The sequence below is a fragment of the Pogona vitticeps genome, chromosome 3 (assembly GCF_051106095.1).
Source record: "Pogona vitticeps strain Pit_001003342236 chromosome 3, PviZW2.1, whole genome shotgun sequence".
Taxonomy (NCBI): Eukaryota; Metazoa; Chordata; class Lepidosauria; order Squamata; family Agamidae; genus Pogona; species Pogona vitticeps.
The window spans coordinates 85516657-85535448 of NC_135785.1; the positions used below are offsets into that span (position 1 = coordinate 85516657).

The 18792-nt window shown below is 38.2% G+C and overlaps 1 protein-coding gene across 2 annotated transcripts in view; it reads right to left on the reverse strand.

Moving 5' to 3' along the window:
- PTEN (phosphatase and tensin homolog) overlaps window positions 1-18792 on the reverse strand; it is a 77044-nt gene that overhangs the window by 47591 nt on the left and 10661 nt on the right. For both annotated transcript variants that reach the window (XM_072995278.2, XM_072995279.2), the window contains exons 2-3: window positions 11399-11483; window positions 911-955 (exon numbers count right to left, since the gene is read on the reverse strand). In XM_072995278.2, coding sequence (XP_072851379.1) covers window positions 911-955; window positions 11399-11483 — 130 coding nt within the window. The remainder of the gene's footprint in view (window positions 1-910; window positions 956-11398; window positions 11484-18792) is intronic.

Sequence of the window (18792 nt, forward strand, 5' to 3'; positions counted from 1 at the left end):
CCATGATCACTGCAGATGGTAACAGCAGCCATGAAATTAAAAGACATCTGCTTCTTGGGAGGAAAGTAATGACAAACCTAGACAGCATCTGAAAAAAGCAGAGACATCACCTTGCTGACAAAAGTCCATATAGTCAAAGCTATGGCTTTTCCTGTAGTGATATATGGAAATGAGAGCTGGACTATAAAGAAAGCTGACCGCCAAAGAATTGATGCTTTTGAATTGTGGTGCTGGAGGAGGTTCTTGAGAGTCCCCTGGACTGCAAGGAGAACAAACCTATTCACTCTAAAGGAAATCAACCCTGAGTGCTCACTAGATTGATAGATCCTAAAGCTGAGGCTCCAATACTTTGGCCATCTCATGAGAAGAGAAGACTCCCTGGAAAAGACCCTGATGTTAGGAAAGTGTGAAGGAAAGAGTTGAAGTGGACGGTAGAGGATGAGATGGTTGGACAGTGTCATTGAAGCGACCAACATGAATTTGACCCAACTCTGGGAGGCAGTGGAAGACAGGAGGACCTGTCATGCTCTGGTCCATGGGGCCACGAAGAGTCGAACACAACTAAACGACTAAACAACAACCAATAATATTAATTCTAATTTCCATTTAAAATGTAATGAAGAAATGTATACTGTTTTCTATCAAATCAGCAGAAACAGTTTAAATAATTTTCTTTCATAAGGTTAGAACGTGTGAAGAGGGGTGTTCTGACAGACCATTTATAACAGTGTAAGAATATTAATCTCCAAAACGTCACTCAAATAATCTAAAACTGCTTAATTCAAAGCATTATTTAATTCAGTAGTTTTCTTGAAGTACACCTTAATATAAAAAGAAATTAAATCAAGAAATCATCTTTAAGGCCAGCATGTGACAATACATAGGGACATATACATATAAGTATACTTACAGATTGTATATCTTGTAATGGTTTTTATGTTTTGAATCCAAAAACCTTCAAGAAAAACATACAAAAAACACTTAGTTAACATCACTGTTTAAAACTGTTATTCAAAAAAGCATCCGCATTACCATCTAACTACATCAGTGTTTATTTCATGTGTATATATTTATTGTTGCTACACTTCATTAGGGATGTGAATATCTCAGCCTTTTGCTCTCAGCAAGAGCCAGAGGGAAAGCCCTCCTTCTTTTATGTTTCTTTTTTCTTTTTGATTCTTTCCTGCACAGGATTCACCCAGAAAGGGCCGAAGCACAAAGTAGCATGGTCATTGCAATTAATATGCAGAATGTTATTTTCAGACATAGGAGGCATCCTAAAAGACATTAAATCTGCACAGCTTACTGCAAATAAAACAAACGATGGGGAGGAAAAGAAGGTTACTAACCTGTAACCATAGTTCTTGAAGTGGCCCTCTGTGAATTCACACATATAGGTATTGTCCATGCCTGCGCCGACGATCTCGGAAGATTCCAAAGCTAAAAGTAACAATTTTATGGTATGATCTCCCATGAGGCAATGCTCCTCCCTTTCGCCTCCCCTCTCAGTTCCTGAGATATGTCCACCAGGCAAAGTTATGGAATTGTTAAATTATTAAAGTGCCGTGACTGACAGAGCTGAGGATGGGTGGGTAGTGTGAATTCACAGAGGACCATTTGAAGAACTATGGTTACAGGTAAGTAATCTTCTTTTCTTCATTGTGGCCTCTGTGAATGCACACACATGGGTGACTAGCAAGCTTCACTTACCGGCAGGTGGGACGTCACGGTAAGAAAGATGCTAAGACAGCTCTGCTAAAACCAGCATCATTGTGTGCTCTGACATGTAGCCGGTAGTGCTTGACGAAGATCGACGGTGTGGACCAAGTTGCAGCATGGCAGATCTCTGGAATGTCTGTACCACGTTGGAAGGCAACTGACATGGAAAGTGCTCTGGTGGAATGTCCCTTGAGTTGGTCAGGTGGAGGTTTTCCTGATAGTTGGCAAGCAAGGGTATAGCTTCCACTATCCACCTGGAGATAGATTGCGAAGATGCTGGACTTCCCTTGTTGGGACCACAGAAGCAATCTGTTTAGGGTCCTGAAGTCCTTGGTTCTATTTAAATATAAAGCCAATGAACGCCTGACATCAATTTTGTGAAGCATGTTTTCTAAAGGAGATGATGAAAATTTGAAAAAGGAGGGCAAAATGACTGGCTGGTTTCTGTGGAAATCAGTCACAATTTTGGGAAGAAAAGACATCGAAATGAAGAGTCACTTTTTCAGGATGAAATTGGATGAAAGGAGGGTCTCAATCAGAGGGCAGAGAGTTCATTGGGTCTTTTGGCTGAAGTAATAGCCACCAGAAATGTCATTTTCAAGGTAAGTAACTTGAGGTCAGAGGTAACCATGGGCTCGAAGGGTGGACGATCAGAGCATTAAGTACAATCTGCAATGACCATTGAGGAGTAATGCATTGAGGTGGGGGACAGGTGTTATTAAGTCCCTTGAGAAACTTTTTTACAGCTGGATGAGAAAAAATTATTGCGGAGGTCATCTGGTTGGTGAGCGACGATCGCTGCAATATAGACTCTGAGGGTTGAGATCGATAAGCCCAAATTGAAGAGATGGAGAAGATAACTGAGCAAGGTTTTAATAGAAACTGGTATTGCAGTAAGGTCATTTGTCTTTAGTGTATTTGAGAAAAGACTTCAATTTGTTCTCATACAGGATTCTCATAGAAGGCTTTCGAGCCCGATCTATTACTGATTGAATGTCGGGATCACCCTACAAGCTGTCAAATGAAGGGATGAGAGGTCTGGGTGGTAGACCACCATGTTGTTCATTGTTAGGAGATCGGGGATCAGAGGGAGTTGGAACGTGTCCGTCGACATCGAGAAGAGATAAGGGAACCATGGTTGTCTCAGTTGATCATAAAAGCATCCCCGATGGAGTTGGCATTGGTTCCGGCTCGAGTGCAGTAACTCCTGCATTTTGTGTTTGATCTCGAGGCAAAGACACTGATGTCTGGTGTTCCCCATCGATGGCAAAGGAAATGGAATATTGATGTCTTGAGGGACCACTCATATGATCTCGATGTTAGGCGACTTAGGTGGTCCGCCATGTAGTTCTCTTCTGTGGACATGTGTACTGCCATCGGAAAAATGTGGTGCCGGTAACACCATTCCCAGAGGTCCATTGCTAGGTGCAAGAGGGAGGAAGAATGGGTGTCCCCTTGCTTCTTGACATAGAAGAGGGCAGTGGTGTTGTCTGTTGCCAGCTGAACTACCCGATCTCGAATGATTGGTAGAAAGGCGTGGAAGGCCTTTATAACTGCGATTAGTTTATGTGTAGCCTTGATTCCAGTCTTGTCCAGAGACTATGAATTTTGTATAGCAGGCAATGAGTGCCCCAACCCGAGGGGCTGGTGTCGGTCGTGACTTGCAGAGTCGGTTGAAGAAGACGGAATGGGCGGCCGACAAGAAAATTGGGAAGTTTGTCCACCAGGTGAGTTGATGTAAGAGTTCTGGTGTGACTTGCAGTCATTTGGACTGGTTGTCTGTCTGTGGGTCGAATTGTGCGAGAAACCACGTTTGTAGAGGTCTGAGTTTGAGATGTTAGGCATGTTGAGCCATGACCAAGGCTCGGGGTCTAAACAATGCTATAGCACGCCTTAGTTTCGCAGTTCTTTCCTGTGGAATGAATGCCTTGGCTTGTATGGAATCGAGTCAAGCCTCAATGAATGTAGCTGTCTGGGATGGGTCCAGGTGGGATTTGGCATAGTTGACCTGACAACCGAGGTTTTGCAGGGTGAGCAAGGTAGTGCGGGTGGCTCTCATGGCCTCAAGACGAGAGTGTGCCACAATGAGCCAATCGTTGATGTAAGGGTAGACGTGGATACCCTGAAGACGAAGGAAGGAGTCTATTGGAGCCATGCACTTTGTAAAAGTCCTTGGAGCCGTAGAGAGTCCGAATGGGAGGGAGCAGAACTGGTAGGCCAAACTGTTGAAATGGAAGCAAAGGTACTTGTGGTGGGATGGATGGATGGATATATGAAAGTATGCATCCTTGAGGTCGATCAGGACAAACCAATCTCCCTGCGAAAGAAGGGGAATAATGGTGTCAAGTGTGAGCATTCAAAATTTTGGGGGTCGAATGTAGGCATTGAGGTCTCTGAGATTGAGGATTGGATGGAGGCCTCCGTCCTTCTTCGGCACTATGAAGTATTTGGAGTAGAAGCCATAAAGGGCATCAGTAGGTGGAACCAACGTAATGGCTTGTTTGTCTAGTAAAGAGGAGACTTCCTCTTGGAGAGTGTCAGAGTAAGGAGTAAATTTGAGGTTGCCCAAGGGAGGTAGGGATTGGAACTCAATACAGTACCCGAAAGAAATAATATCAAGGACCCACTTGTCATTTGTAATATGTTCCCAGAATGGGAGAAGAGGTTGCAGCCGTAGAAAAAAGGGATGAATTGAATCTAGATTTGTCTGGATCAATACTGTCGATATCCCTTACCCTTCGTTTGTGCCCTTGCCAGAGGCTGTCTGTTTTGCTGCTGGTTCCAAGCACGGGCGGTCAAGGTCGATGGTCCCTGAGTCGAGAAGGGTCTGTCAGATTGGTGTTGACCAAAGGGACGATATGCCTGGTATCTCCGAAATGGTTGGAATGGTTGTTGGAAATATGGAGACGATCTATAATTTGGTTTGTAGGGACGAAAGGAAGATTGGTTTGCATAAGTCTTGGCTGTTTTGTGCATCTTGTGAACACTCTCCATAGTGTCGTCTATTTTTTTGATGAAAAAGACCTATGCCATCAAATGGTAACTTCTCGATTCTATGCTTGGCATTGTCAGTGAGAGATGTGGATCTGAGCCACGTGTGTCTGTGGATGGCTATGGAAGATGCCAAAGATTTAGATGCGGCTTCAGCAGCATGTCTGGCAGCTATTTTCTGTTGCTTTGCTAGGGAGGTCGCTTCAAAATGGGCGCTCATGAGGTCTGTTTTGATGGATTCAGGGGCAGACTCATGAAAGGGCAGGATTTTCGCCCAGAGATGTTGTTAGTAGGCAGCCACTGCTGCCTGGTAATTAGCAGCTCTCAGTAAGAAGAACTGCAATTAATAGATTCTACGAGCTATGACATCGGGTTTTCTTCCTTCTTTATTAGCTGGCGAGGTAGACGGTTTACCCCTAGACTTCAGTAGGTTGGATTCTACTATGATCAAATTGGGAATTAGATGCTTTGCCAGAAATTCCATGTCGGTATCATGGGTTGTGTACATGTTTTCCATGAGTCCGGACCTTTTCAAGTCTGTAGGAGGTGTGTCCCAGTCTTCTTTGATGATTCGCTTCATGGCCGGGATGCATGCCAGGCTGAGAGGCTGTGACTTTTCAGTGTGGATATCATCGAAAATGATATCTGCCTCAGGAGAAGGAGGTTCCTCAGGGAAGGGGAAGGCGTCTGAGGTAAAAATGGCAATCACGGGAGAAAAACAACTCACGGGAGATCAAAGTAAAAAGATATTGATTGTAGATTGAAGTGTGAATTTGGTAATTGGCAAGTATTTAGTAGCACAAAGGCCTAATAATCACACTCTTTCTTCCGTAGAATCTTTCAGCATGGCCGGAAAAAAGGAACTGAGAGGGGAGGCGAAGGGCAGGAGCACTGCCTCATGGGAGATCATACCATAAAATTGTTACTTTTAGCTCTAGAATCTTCCAAGATCGTCGGCGCAGGCGTGAACAATACCCATATGTGTGCATTCACAGAGGCCACAATGAAGAACCAAGTAATCTCACTGGTGTAGGGAGAAGTCTTGTTAGGGAGCTTCAGCATGTTGAGACTTAGAAAACTGCTAAAGACGGAAATGTTTTTTCAGTAGTAGTTACATTACTTCACAAAAATCTTTTCTCAGAGCTAGTAATGTGGGCTAGAGTGTCAAGTTACAATTGCATATTTAATCAGAAAGAACATTCTTATTACTGAAGTTGAAAAACTAAAATTTGTAACATCATCTAAAAGTTCTAAGATGGTATTTGAGCTTATTTTAACAACAAAAATACAAAATAGATTAACGTTTATATTTTAGATTCCACATAATTTATCTGACAAATACAAATGGATTCAACTCTGATATAGAAGAAGAAACATCAGCACCATCATGCTGGCCAGTTCAATTCTGTGCATGTTTACTAAGAAATCAGTCCAAAGTTCAATGGCAATTATTCCCAAATAAACTGCAAACACTGCAGCTGAAGAAGCTGAAATTATACTAATTAACAGCTACATATCACTGACTATGCAGACTTTCAGCAATGTGTACTATGCAGAATTCATTCCTACTTCTTTTCAAAAAGATCTCTAATCTTATAATGCAGAGGAAAAGACTAGTGGGGAAATAAATTTAGATCTGGCAAAGATAGGTCTAAATATGAACTACCAAGTTATTCAACATCAGCAGTTAAAGGTGATGTTAAGGAAAGAACCGTCCTAGATTAAACTGAGCTCATGAATCACTGGCTGAAATCTTACTGCTCAGCATAGTAAATCACAAGTAGAATAGGCAGGAATTAGGTGAGTCAACTCCTTCATAAATTCTACTGGTTCGATTGGCCTATTCTAGTTGCAAATTACTATGCTAAACAACAGAATTTCAGCCAAGATTACTTAAACTTCTAAGTAAAAAGTTTAATGGAAACCAATCCATAATACAGCTGGCTCGGATGAGATCTTACAAAGAACACGTTCGCGCATCAAATTTAAGCCATCAATCCATCACTTAAAACTGACTTATGAATTCAGACTTGTTTAGAAGTAGCTATAGCCCTTAGCCTAAACACTACAGACTCTTTATCTGTTCAGCTAACCTGTACAAAAGAGGGAGAAAACTTGTCTCTAGCCATACTATCTATTCTACATGTTAAGGCCACACATTATTCATGCAACACTAAACTTATTTTCCACCTTATTTCTGAATTATTTACAGCAAGTTTTAGCATACATTTCTCTAACAACTGGAATTATCTATCACATTCTCGCATTGCCATGGAAGTTTTAAAAGGTGTTACCATACACAGCAAAGGTTATTTCAAACAGCTGGGCAGTTACTGCTATCTAAATGTACAAACTATGTTGTGAATCTGTTAAATATAACCAGGATATCAAACTTCAAGTAGCCAATAAAAGTCTAGAAGACTGCAGGGGTTTCACATGACATGCAAGCTTTTGAGATATGCAGGCTTTTATGTTCTCTTCTAAACATTTTTCTCATATTCTCACCTAACCTTACTGGCCTAAACAATTGTTTGAAATAACAGCACACTGACTGAAGTGACATGAATCTACTGAAGTTCATTCCTAAATACCAAGAAGACATTAATGCAAGTAATCACTGATAGTATATTCTAGCTGTATTAATGCCCTTGGATCAAGAATCTATAAGCACCACAGTAAGCAAACAATGTACCTACTGAGTTCCAACACACGTTAAATTTTTGGACAGGTAAAGCTCCTGAAAATTTTGTAACTGAAGACATTACAGAACTCAGATGTTTAAACATAAAACATGTGGGTTCAGTAAGTGATCTTGGAAAAATGAAGAATAGCATCACTTCAACTGTACCACATGCAAGGTCTTGTTAACTCCAACCAACACTATCAAGACTTATTATCCATACATAGACAGTTATGTTGGTGTAATGCTCAATAAACATGTTCTCTCAACAGTTTTCTTTCTTTACTCACAATAGTTGAGTTTTTAAAAAAGTCTGCTATGTTTCCATTTGATTCATATATTTATTTTCAACCATGTTTCTCTTCAGAAAAATGTGTCATATGAACACTAAAAATGCAAAATCAAATTAAAATAGTATCAAATTTTAATAATAAATGCTTGTTGTTCGTAATTATATAGTATGCAAACTAATGAGTGTATGGAAGCAGAGAACCTGTTCTTGTTAAGTGCTATAAAGTTGTGTCCAACTTACAGCAACTCCATGAATTAATATTCTTCAAAAGGTTGTCATTAACAGCCTTGTTCAGGTCTTGCAAACTCAAAGATATGGTTTCCTTTATTACATCAATCCATCTTATGTTCAGTCACTTTCTTTTTCTGATGCCTTCAATTTCTCCCAGCATTACTGTTTCTGCCACCAAATCTTGTCTTACCACATTGTGTCCAAAGTGCAATAGTCTCAATTTAGACAAATTGCTCCTAGAGAGATTTCAGGCTTCCCCTGATGTAGAACCCATATACTTCTAGTAGTCCATGGAATCTATAAAGCCCTCTTCTAACACATTTCAAATAATCTTATTTTTTTTCTGTCAGACTTCGCTTTTACATCTGTACTTAGTAATTAGGAAAACCACAGTGCAGATAACCTTGGCTTAGTCTTTAGAGAGGCATTGTTCCATTTGAGGATCTTTCCCAATTCCTTCATAGGTGCCCTGAATATCTGACCTCTTGCTGCAATTTCCATTTGGACCTATGACTCAACCAAGACCCAGATTTTTTTTAAACAATTTCAATTTCTTAATTGTCAATACTGATCTTTTGTAATTATGATTTTTGTCTTCTTAATCTTCAACTGAAATCTTGCTTTTGCACTTTCATCAGCAGTCTTTGGTCCTTTTTTGTTAATAATATGGCATCATCTGTGTATCTTACACTATCAATATTTATTCTACTAATTTCTACTCCCTCCCGAAAGTGGCTCAATTTTTCATATACATTCTGAATGCATGCACTTTGAACAGATGGGGAGATAAAACGCATCCTTGTTTGATATTTTTGGCTATGGGAATCTATTCTGTTTCTTTATATTCCATGTTCTAACAGCAGGATCTTTTTCTGAGTACCGGTACTTATAAGTAAAACTGAATGTTTTAGCACATCAGCTTTTTTTTTTAGATTACTCTGTGGTGTTCCATTATTTATCTAGTAAAATAAATTTGCCGTAATCTATACCGCAGACTGATTTCCTTCTGAAATGTCTTTGTTTGCTCTATTGGTCAACATACATTTGCAATATGATCTCTAGTGTCTCTTCCTTTTCGAAACAGCTTGAATATCTGCCATGTTTCACTCCATATATGGTAAAAGTATCTGTTGTAAAACCTTGAAATCATTTAGTTTGTATGGGAAATTAATACAATAATCTTAGAACTGCAGAACTTGAAAGGAATCTCTGGATTGTATAGTTACTACATTCTTTCACTTTTTTAAAATTGAATGTATTGCATATCTCCAGTCATTGTGCCATTGTTTTATTTTCCACAATTGTTGGCAACTTTTTCTTAGTAATTTGGAAGATTCAGACTCTATAGCTTGAAATAATTCTATTGATCTTTTATCCACTTTTTGCTATTTATTTCTTCTAAGTGGTTTAAATACAGCTTTTATTTTGCTTTGTAAAATTAAAGGTTCTTCATCATAGGATTCCTCTTGAAAGGAATCTGCCATCCTGGTATCATGTCCTTATAACTCTTGGTATGTTATTTCAATCTTGTCTTAATTTTATCCTTATCTGATAATATGCTCTCCTGCACTTTAATGTTCTTCTTCAGGATTATTCTAATTTTTTTATATCATTAGTTCATGGACTGTACTACAGCCCCCACTAGGTATTACTTTAGCAGACCTGGGGGGGCTGCTGACCACCTCTTTATGTGATTTCTATATTGGCCATATGGTGACATTAATGTGAACAGTCATCTGTTCCGTTACCTGTAACATGTATTCAAAATTATGAATTCTATGAATTGCTCTTTTACTTCATTGCTCACACTCATATTTGGTTCTTCTTTATGTCCTACGTTTGTGTTATTGGCACATTCTGTTTGGTGTGTGAGGAATTTCACCCTGAACACTAGTCTTAAAAGCTTCTGATTTCTTCTTCTTCAGCATCTACAGTTGGAGCAGACCTGAATGATTGTTATCCTGATAAGCTTTTCCCAGTAGACAGACTGATATTAGCCAAGGACTAATAATACATATGAACATTCTCAATCTCTTGCCATCATCTTTTAATTTGCCAGTTTTATTCCTCCACTCCACTATCTGTTCACGTCAATTGCTCCATATGCATGAACAGATACATGTCAAGGCTATTTTTACAAATTTATTCACTAAACATGACTGCTTTTCCCCTCCATCTTTTTACTATCTGCTCCATATTGTTAACTTCTGTTGCTAAGTCTTATTCTCTCACCACATCAGTCAAGCTACTTCTCTTTCCTAAAGAATCCTAGAAAGTGAACACAACTGAATAGGTAGTTCAACTACAACAGACATAACATAGAAGCCACTGTGTCAGGATTCTTCTTTTTGCCTTAACTTATATCCCCATTCTTTAAATATTCCAGTTAATCACAGCAGCCAAAAGTAGTCTTCTGTAGAAACATTATCCTCCAGCTCTGATGTTAAACCCCTTTAACGCTCTTATTTACTGAACTCTCTAGCTTTTGTTAGGAAGATTTACAGATACAGCTAGAACATCAAAATACATTTCCAAGAACAAAGTTACTACAAATAGGTGCTAAATGAATCTATACATGTTAAACCACAGTGCATTTTTGCACATGAAATACATTTTAAAACTATATCCATATGCTTATGCCTCAACAATGAACAGAGTTGGCCACTATTACATTTAGTTTCATATTTAAAACAAACACAGTTGCTCCAAATTTTAGAATCCAGGCTTATTTGTGAGACATGCTATACAGGAACATTACCTGCAATACTTAAACTGACATAAGGTTATTGGGTATTGGCTACTGCTACTCCTAATACCCAAATTTCATACAGTCTTTAAAAAGAATAATAAAATCAGAGAAGAGAGTACTATATGATGCAATCAGCCTCACTACCAAATTTCCATATTACAAGACTATTTAGACATTTTAATATGAATTTTACAGGCACTTTGGACTAAGATATATGCTGGCCTACAGCAAGGGAGAGTTTGAACTGCAAGAGTGAAAAATCTGAAAACTCAATACAATACAATTTTAAAATATTATATGAAAAACCACTGCCACTGCTAACATTCTTAGAACAGAGTAGCCATCTTAAAACTTGGTTTTCTTCCAGTGATAGTGAAGGAAAACAAAACAAGGAGCTGCTACATACATGCAATCAGTTTTATTTTATACCACTTTACACAAATGTGTAAAAAATTATAAACGTGAATGAGAAATCCTGTGGATAAGAAACATATTTCACAAGTGACTCTTCACATTTTACCTAAGACATTTCATATACACTTAATGTTAAAAAAAAACAGGAATTACTACAATACTAGTGTTAATTATTTGCAGAACAGAATCCCATTTCAAAACCTATCCTATCCTTTCTTATATATCAGACATCACGAACACTGAACAAAAATATTAAACAGATCAAAAACCACAAAAAGTTTAAGATAGACTAAAAGATGGAGATTCACACATAGTTGCTTACCTTACAACATCATCAATATTGTTTCTGTACACTCCTTCAAGTCGCTCTGCAGGAAAACCCATTGCAATTATATTTGGATAAATATCTGAGTATTCAAGTTAAGGGAAATATTTACAACACAACATTTTTAAATTAAATGCACAAATATTTTTCAAGTACCTAACTTAAGAGAAAAATCTCTATGTAAGTAGAAATTAATTGTAAGTAACAAATTGTGACAAAAGAAAAAAGGTGTATTTTGTGTAAGGCCCAAACAGCTTTTTCTCTCATTTTTTTGGTATGTGGAAGATACTATGAATAGAGTAACATTTATCACAAGAATAAGAAATCTACTAAACTAAAAAAACCCAGTGTTAACGTAATACAGTACTCTTAATTTGGCTGTAACTGACTATTCCTTTGCCGGATATACAGTGGTGCCTCGCACAACGATGTTAATTGGTTCCAAAAAAACACACCCCGTTCTGTGAAACATCGTTCTGTGAAACACCATTTCCCAGAGGAATGCATTGAAAACCGGTTAATCCGTTCCAATTGGAACGGATTGCCATCCTTAAGCGAAAATCCCCATAGGAAACATCGTTAAGGGAAACGCGTTCCCCAATTGAAATGCACTGAAGCCAACTCAATGCATTTGAATGGGTTTGCGAAGTCCCTTTTCGCTCCTGTAAAAGTGCCTTAAACTGTTTGAAACCTGTTTTAAATGAACTCAGGTAGAAGCACAGCTTGCCACAGAGTTTTCCTCCTCATTTTTCCTGGTCTATTTCAGCTTCGTAAGTACCAGGTGACTGAAGAGGTACAGAAATCTATGTCCAGCAAAGTAGGAACAGCAGGAACAATCTGGGTGGCTAGACATGTTCTCAGTGCCCAAGTACTAGGTGACTGTATGAACCATAACAAAATGGAGAACATCTCCTGTATGATAAAGCTCTCTCTCAAAATAAAATAAAATTTAAAAAGCACTGCACTTCTACAGCTGTATTATTCTATTGGCAACATAGCATATCTATACTTAGCACAGGTGAAATACTTCTACAGACTGAAATCCTAGAAAATACTTCTTATAAAAATATCCAAAGTGCAATTATGTCACCGGTGGGGCAATTACAAATGGCAATAGAGTACCAGAAGAAAGACAACTGTCCTTAGAAGTTTAGTTTAGATTAATGAACAGATAGGTAGATACATCAACACCCAGATTATTCAAAAGGTCTCTCTCACAAACATGTGACCAAGAGAATGACAAGGGATCATCCTGAGAGACCTTGCTACAGCTGCCATTCCCAAGTAAAGTGTGATACAAAGCTGCCGGGAAATATGCCTTTTGGGCTTCTTCCCCGGGCTTCCCAGAGAAGCTATGTTAGTGCCTATTCTGCAGTTTAGTGTCAGGCAAAGGCTTTTTAATTTTTCCATGCCTTTTAAACTCTGCATTGTAACATCTAATCCCCCCCCCCGGTGATTTTGTTATTCTGATTTTAATCTCTGGAATACTATGCTCCATTACATATGTCTTCCATCAGTACTGTTCCTTTTTTAATTGGGCAGCATTGAAGTATAGTTAAAATATAATAAATGACTGCAGTTGAAAGAATTGTACATGCCATTAAAACATGTTATTTGTCAACAGTAAGCAGTAATCTGCAGGCAGAGACAGCATCATCTGTCACCAACCCATATGATGATGAAGTACTTTATGGAGTTCATCACCACGGCTAGTGAATTTTCCCAACTTTTCTATCTTTCTCCTAACTAGGGGAAATTAGAGAGTTCTCTGGTACCCATGATTCCCACCTCACATTCTGGTATCATCTCTTTTAGCCACAGGTCAGAAATTTGAGATTTGCAAAATCTTCCAGTATACTGTATTTGCTTTTTATATTTGTAAAAACAAAGAAGCCAACTTATCAATTACACTGGCATGATTATCATTATAATTTAAAGTATCTGGTATGCATTCACTAATTAAGCAAAGTGGCAGCAATGCCTACTATCTACCTCTCTGCTATAAAAATGCATGGAACAATGTCTAGGCTGCCAATTGTTACTAATGAACTATGTTTGGAATGCTCCTAATTCTGCTCACAAAAGCTTCTTTGTTAATACTGTATTTTAAAATGTATAGTTTTAAATCTCTATAAAAATATTTTTGCATTATTTGAAAAACGTAAGGTATTTGTTGAGACTAAGGCCCAAACTAAACATGCTGACAGCAAATAAACCTCTCACATATAAGGTCATTCATGATTTCCTGTGAAATGAGGGGAAAACATGTAAGTGCAATATATGCTCCTGAAATGGAATTTCCTCCTCCGTCTTCCTTACTTAACAAGAGCTTCTCCTTAGCTGCTCTTCTCCTCAGGAAACTCTGTAAATCAAATTATGTACAGGGGGAAAAAGGAAGGGGAAAGTTCTTATTTCTCCCTATATTATGTTATTATCTCCCCTTCTCTCTGCAACTTTACATGTAATCTGCAATGGTCATCTGCAGTGGTCCAGGTACACTGTGATCATGTCAACTATACTATGGAAAATGAAAAAAGAGAGCACCACTTCCATAAATTATGCTGCATACAACTGACAGTGTCATCAGCTGCCACTATTTTCTCAGAAATACGTTTCTGATCTCCCAGAGTTCCTGTGAAATACTATTAATCATGTGGAAGCCATGAGGTGGGAATGATATAGGGTTGAGTCTTTAAATTAAACTGCCACAAGCAGGACGAGTTTACTGAAAATTACTTTGGAAACTAAATAATCCCCCCGCCATTCTGTGTCCCCCAACTGCTTCCATATGATCAAAGACTTTCCACAGCCATCTTTGAACTTTTTGGAAGGATGCTTTATTTCTGCTGTGGCTAATGTTGCCATCAGCCTTACGTGGCATAGCAATGGATATGATCTCAGATACTATTTTAAAAATGGGAAAAAGGAAGAAAGATATCATGTAAATAATTTCCAGCAATCATATTTCTCTACTCCAGTCAATTCTCTTTCTTGCCTCTGCCACTATACACATCTGATTACAAGTACTGTATGCTTGTAATCTTCAGAAGAAAACATATTCCACCCTTCTAGCTTTAACAGCAGTAAAACTATACTCTTGTAGTTCCTCCACTTTTTGGCATTGTGCTCCCCGCTTCTGATTTCTGAGACATTATTATTAAATCCCCCTTTAACAAATATATTCATTTTATGAATATATTTGTTAAAGAGCCTCATGGCGCAGTGGTTAAAACTGCTGTACTGCAGCCAAAACTGTGCTCACGACCCGGGGTTCAATCCTAGGTAGCCGGCTCAAGGTTGACTTAGCCTTCTATCCGTCCAAGATCTGTAAAATGAGTACCCACCTCACGGGGGGGGGGGGGGCAATGTGCAGCCTGAGTAATTAACTTGTAAACCACCCAGAGAGTGCTTGAAGGCACTATGGGGCGGTATATAAGCAGTACACTTTGCTTTTTTATGATCTAAAACTAAGAATAAACAATCGCTTTAAAGAGAATGTAAGTATTGTTTTTCTTGTCAGAAAAAAAGGCAAAAATGTAATTCACCTTAAAAACAGCAGAAACTAAACAAAAGTAACATGCTGATACTGCATTTTGAAGTATTGAATCTGCTTTCATATTTCTTCCTTCCCAGTCCTGGCTAAGAACCACTGGTCTAGCTTGGAGGTGTCTCAAGCACAAGAAGAATCCCACTACAGTACTTATTATCTTCCATCTTGAAGGACTGTCTATTGTTGTGAAACTGTTGTAAAGTTGTTGCCATATTACAATTGATTTTATTGTACTTGTGAACCACCCAGAGTAGACATTGTCTAGATAGGCGGCATATAAGTCAATAAATAAATAAATAAATAAATAATGCTACTCCCGAACAGTATAGCACAATACTTGTAGCACATAACAATTTCATATTACGGTCCAACTGAGTTACTCTGGAGTACCTAACTTAGACCTCAGTGGGGTCTTCCTCTGAGAAACATTCCATATGATTTATTTATCAGCAAACTAAGATTGGTAATGGACCTTTAGAAAAGGCAAGGAAATATTTGTCTGGAAGCAGCTACAGGAACAACTTCCCTTTGAAACTATCCCATTGTTTTTTTTTAAAAAAAAAGTTGAAGGCAACCTGCCCTCTCTAACACCAAATTGTAACATCCTATTATATCCATCAATTTAATGGAGAAATAGAGAAATATATAACCTTCATGTGTCACTGTTTAGTTAAAGCTGCCTACTTCATCCAACTGTGTCTCTCGTTTTTATTTATAATTCATTTGTATATTCAATCTTCATTATAAATCCATGGAATGATCAAGTTCCTCATCTGCTGTTTCCCCTCTAGTGGAATGCAAGTGACCAAACAAATTATGTATTTATCTAGAGCCACTAAACTTCTGAATAGCAATGCAAAAGCATAAAGTAATCAACAGTATAAAACAAAAGACCAACACACACACACACACACACACACACACACACACAAAGATCAAATGATAGTAAAATGAAACATGATATAAAGGAAAAATAAAACTTTTTCTTAATACACACAACATTCATTTTTAAAAACAAGAATACCTCATAGGATATTCAGCAACAGACAAAGCAAAGCAAAACAAAACAAAGTTCATAAGCAAAGACCAAGTCAGAAAAATCTGAAGGCAATGTAACTGTATTCAAGGCACTAAGCCTGATGGCATTCACCTGATTCCATGAGAGTGAGCTGGCGTCTCAGCACTAGTACCAATTACACATGTGAGAACTCATGGAAAACTAGCATATTAATGCAAAAAACATTTTTTAAGCACAAAACATGCCTTTTTGAAACAACAGAAGCAGGAGCTTTAATACAGGGCAACCTATATGAAAAGTCAACATGGTTTATTAGTTCTAACAACTCCAACATTTACCATTTTTAAGTCATATAACTGATTAGAAAAATACCTCGCTATCTGTACAAGAGTCCAAGCAAATATATATACTGTACTACAGAATACCACACTCCACAGAAACTAGCTAAAATTATTTCCATTGTGCTGGAAGAATTGTAGCCCGCCAGCCTCCTATGCACATTGCTGGTGGCAATGAGACATGATTTAAAAAATTCTGGTCCACCATACTTGCTCATATCAAATCCATCATGGGTCATGAAATCACTTTGATACCAGACGTTCTCTTCTAGATTACTGGCATGTGAAAGCACCATTGAAGCACATGAGAGTTAACTGTCATTTTATTAGCTCCTGCGAAAAAAGTAATTGCTATTAAATAGAAGTCTCCAATGCCCCCCAAGGAATACCAATGGCTTCAGAAAGTCTGGGACGATTTTATCATGGATAAAATCTCCAACAATTTATTGTAGGTAGACATCTAGCCTAGAGAAGCTAACTTTGCTGTTAAATGGTTTCCCCTTCCTTGAACATACAGCTAAACAAGACTTCCAACCCAACAACCCAATACATTTCTAGGTGGATATTTAAGAAACCAATTATTACTTACCTGTACAGCAATCACATAACCTTAAGAACTTTGCATCTTTAAGCCATATAGCTATCAAGCAATAGCACATGAAGAGTTATACACAATGCTAAAGTTATTTGAGACTCAGTGTGATGTGGAAGTGTGCTGTACCATTCACTTAGTATAATTTGTATTGTTAATTAGATAGCTAACTCTGATAAAGGAAAAATGGTTTACAACTGTACAGTGGTGCCTCGCATAGTGAGGTTAATCCGTTCCAGGTTAACCTTCGCTATAGCGAAACATCGCTAAACGGAAATAAAAAAGCCATTGAAACGCATTGAACTTCGTTCAATGCGTTCCTATGGCTTTAAAACTCACCGTTAAACGATCTTCCTACATAGCGCCGCCATTTTCGCGCCCTTGGTAAGCAAGGGCAGGGCGCGAAAATGCAGCGCGGACCTTCCGGCGGCCATTTTGGAACTGCCAATCAGCTGTTCTCCCCTGCTTCGTTATGCAATATTCGCTAAGCGAATATCGCAAAGCGAAAAAACGCCACAGGGGCCATCGCTGAGCGAATGCTCCAGCTATGGCCAAGAGCCCCTCGTTAAGCGATTTAATCGCTCAGCGGGGTGCTCGTTAAGCGAGGCACCACTGTATATGATATTTGGTTTAATGTTTAACTTGTATATAATGTACACCCAATAGAATTATTAGTTGTTTCTCAGTTTTAAGTTACATCGATTGTCTTTGTTCTTGGTTCCTATTACTAAAATTTGAATAAAAATATTTTTATAAAAAATACTCCACTGACAATTATTAGCTTTGTCACATCTTCTTGACCACTGCCTAAATGATATCACATTCAACTAGAAGAAACTACTGCATAAAGGATAAATTTGGTTTAAAACACACACAAAGAACTGAGTAAAACAGATCAAAACCAAATCAGTAAGAGATACTCAACAGTGCCCGAGTTTCTATCAATAACTTCATCAATGACTCAGCTAAATTAAAACAGAGGGACTGAAAGCATGTACAGAATATTCTGAAATAAGTTTCTGTGCAAAGTAAAGTATATAAGACAACACTACTATGTTTCCCAAAAATAAGATAAGCCCTAGTATTTTTCAGGATGCTCGTAATATAAGCCCTACCCCAAAATCAAGCCCTAGTTAATTGAAATCCCACCATTGTGCAGCATTGTGCAGCAACCAGAAGATGACATGACTGTACAATATCTGAATAAATGTAGATTGTTGTACATGGAAAAAAAAAACAAAAGATCCCCTGAAAATAAGCCCTAATACATTTTTGGAGCAAAAATTAATATAAGACCCTGTCTTATTTTCGGGGAAACACGGTATGGAATTGATGAATAAAAACAATAACCATACCACTCTACTCAATACAAATGAAGACATATGCTAATTTCTTGGCACCAGAACGCAGAGAGAGAGAGAGAGAGATTCTCGGTTTTCTAATGATTATTTCTACTACTTTCCCAGCCAAAATTCTGGAAGATGTTACATACCTACATACATACAAACAAGTGTTTACAGGAATTTTCACTCAGGTCCAAGTGCTTTAAGGAATTTTCAGCTAGCTCCATTCAGCACCTTTCTGATCTACACTGTTACTGTGTAAATGTGGGGGGCGGGGGGAAGAGTTACTGGGAGAAACTATGTTCCAGAGGAACTACAAGGCATTATGGCACTGGTAGTCTCCCTGCCTATTAATCTGCATACAACTTATCTCTCAAACCACTATCCATCCCCATAACGATGAAATAAAATCCTATTCAGCCCATTAAAACTTCAACCTCATACAGATCCAATTCTAAAATATTTATGCATGTATATAGACTTGCTACATTTAAAAAATAAAAAATTAATTGTACTGGGTAGCACTTACACTTTGAAAGCATTCTTGGTT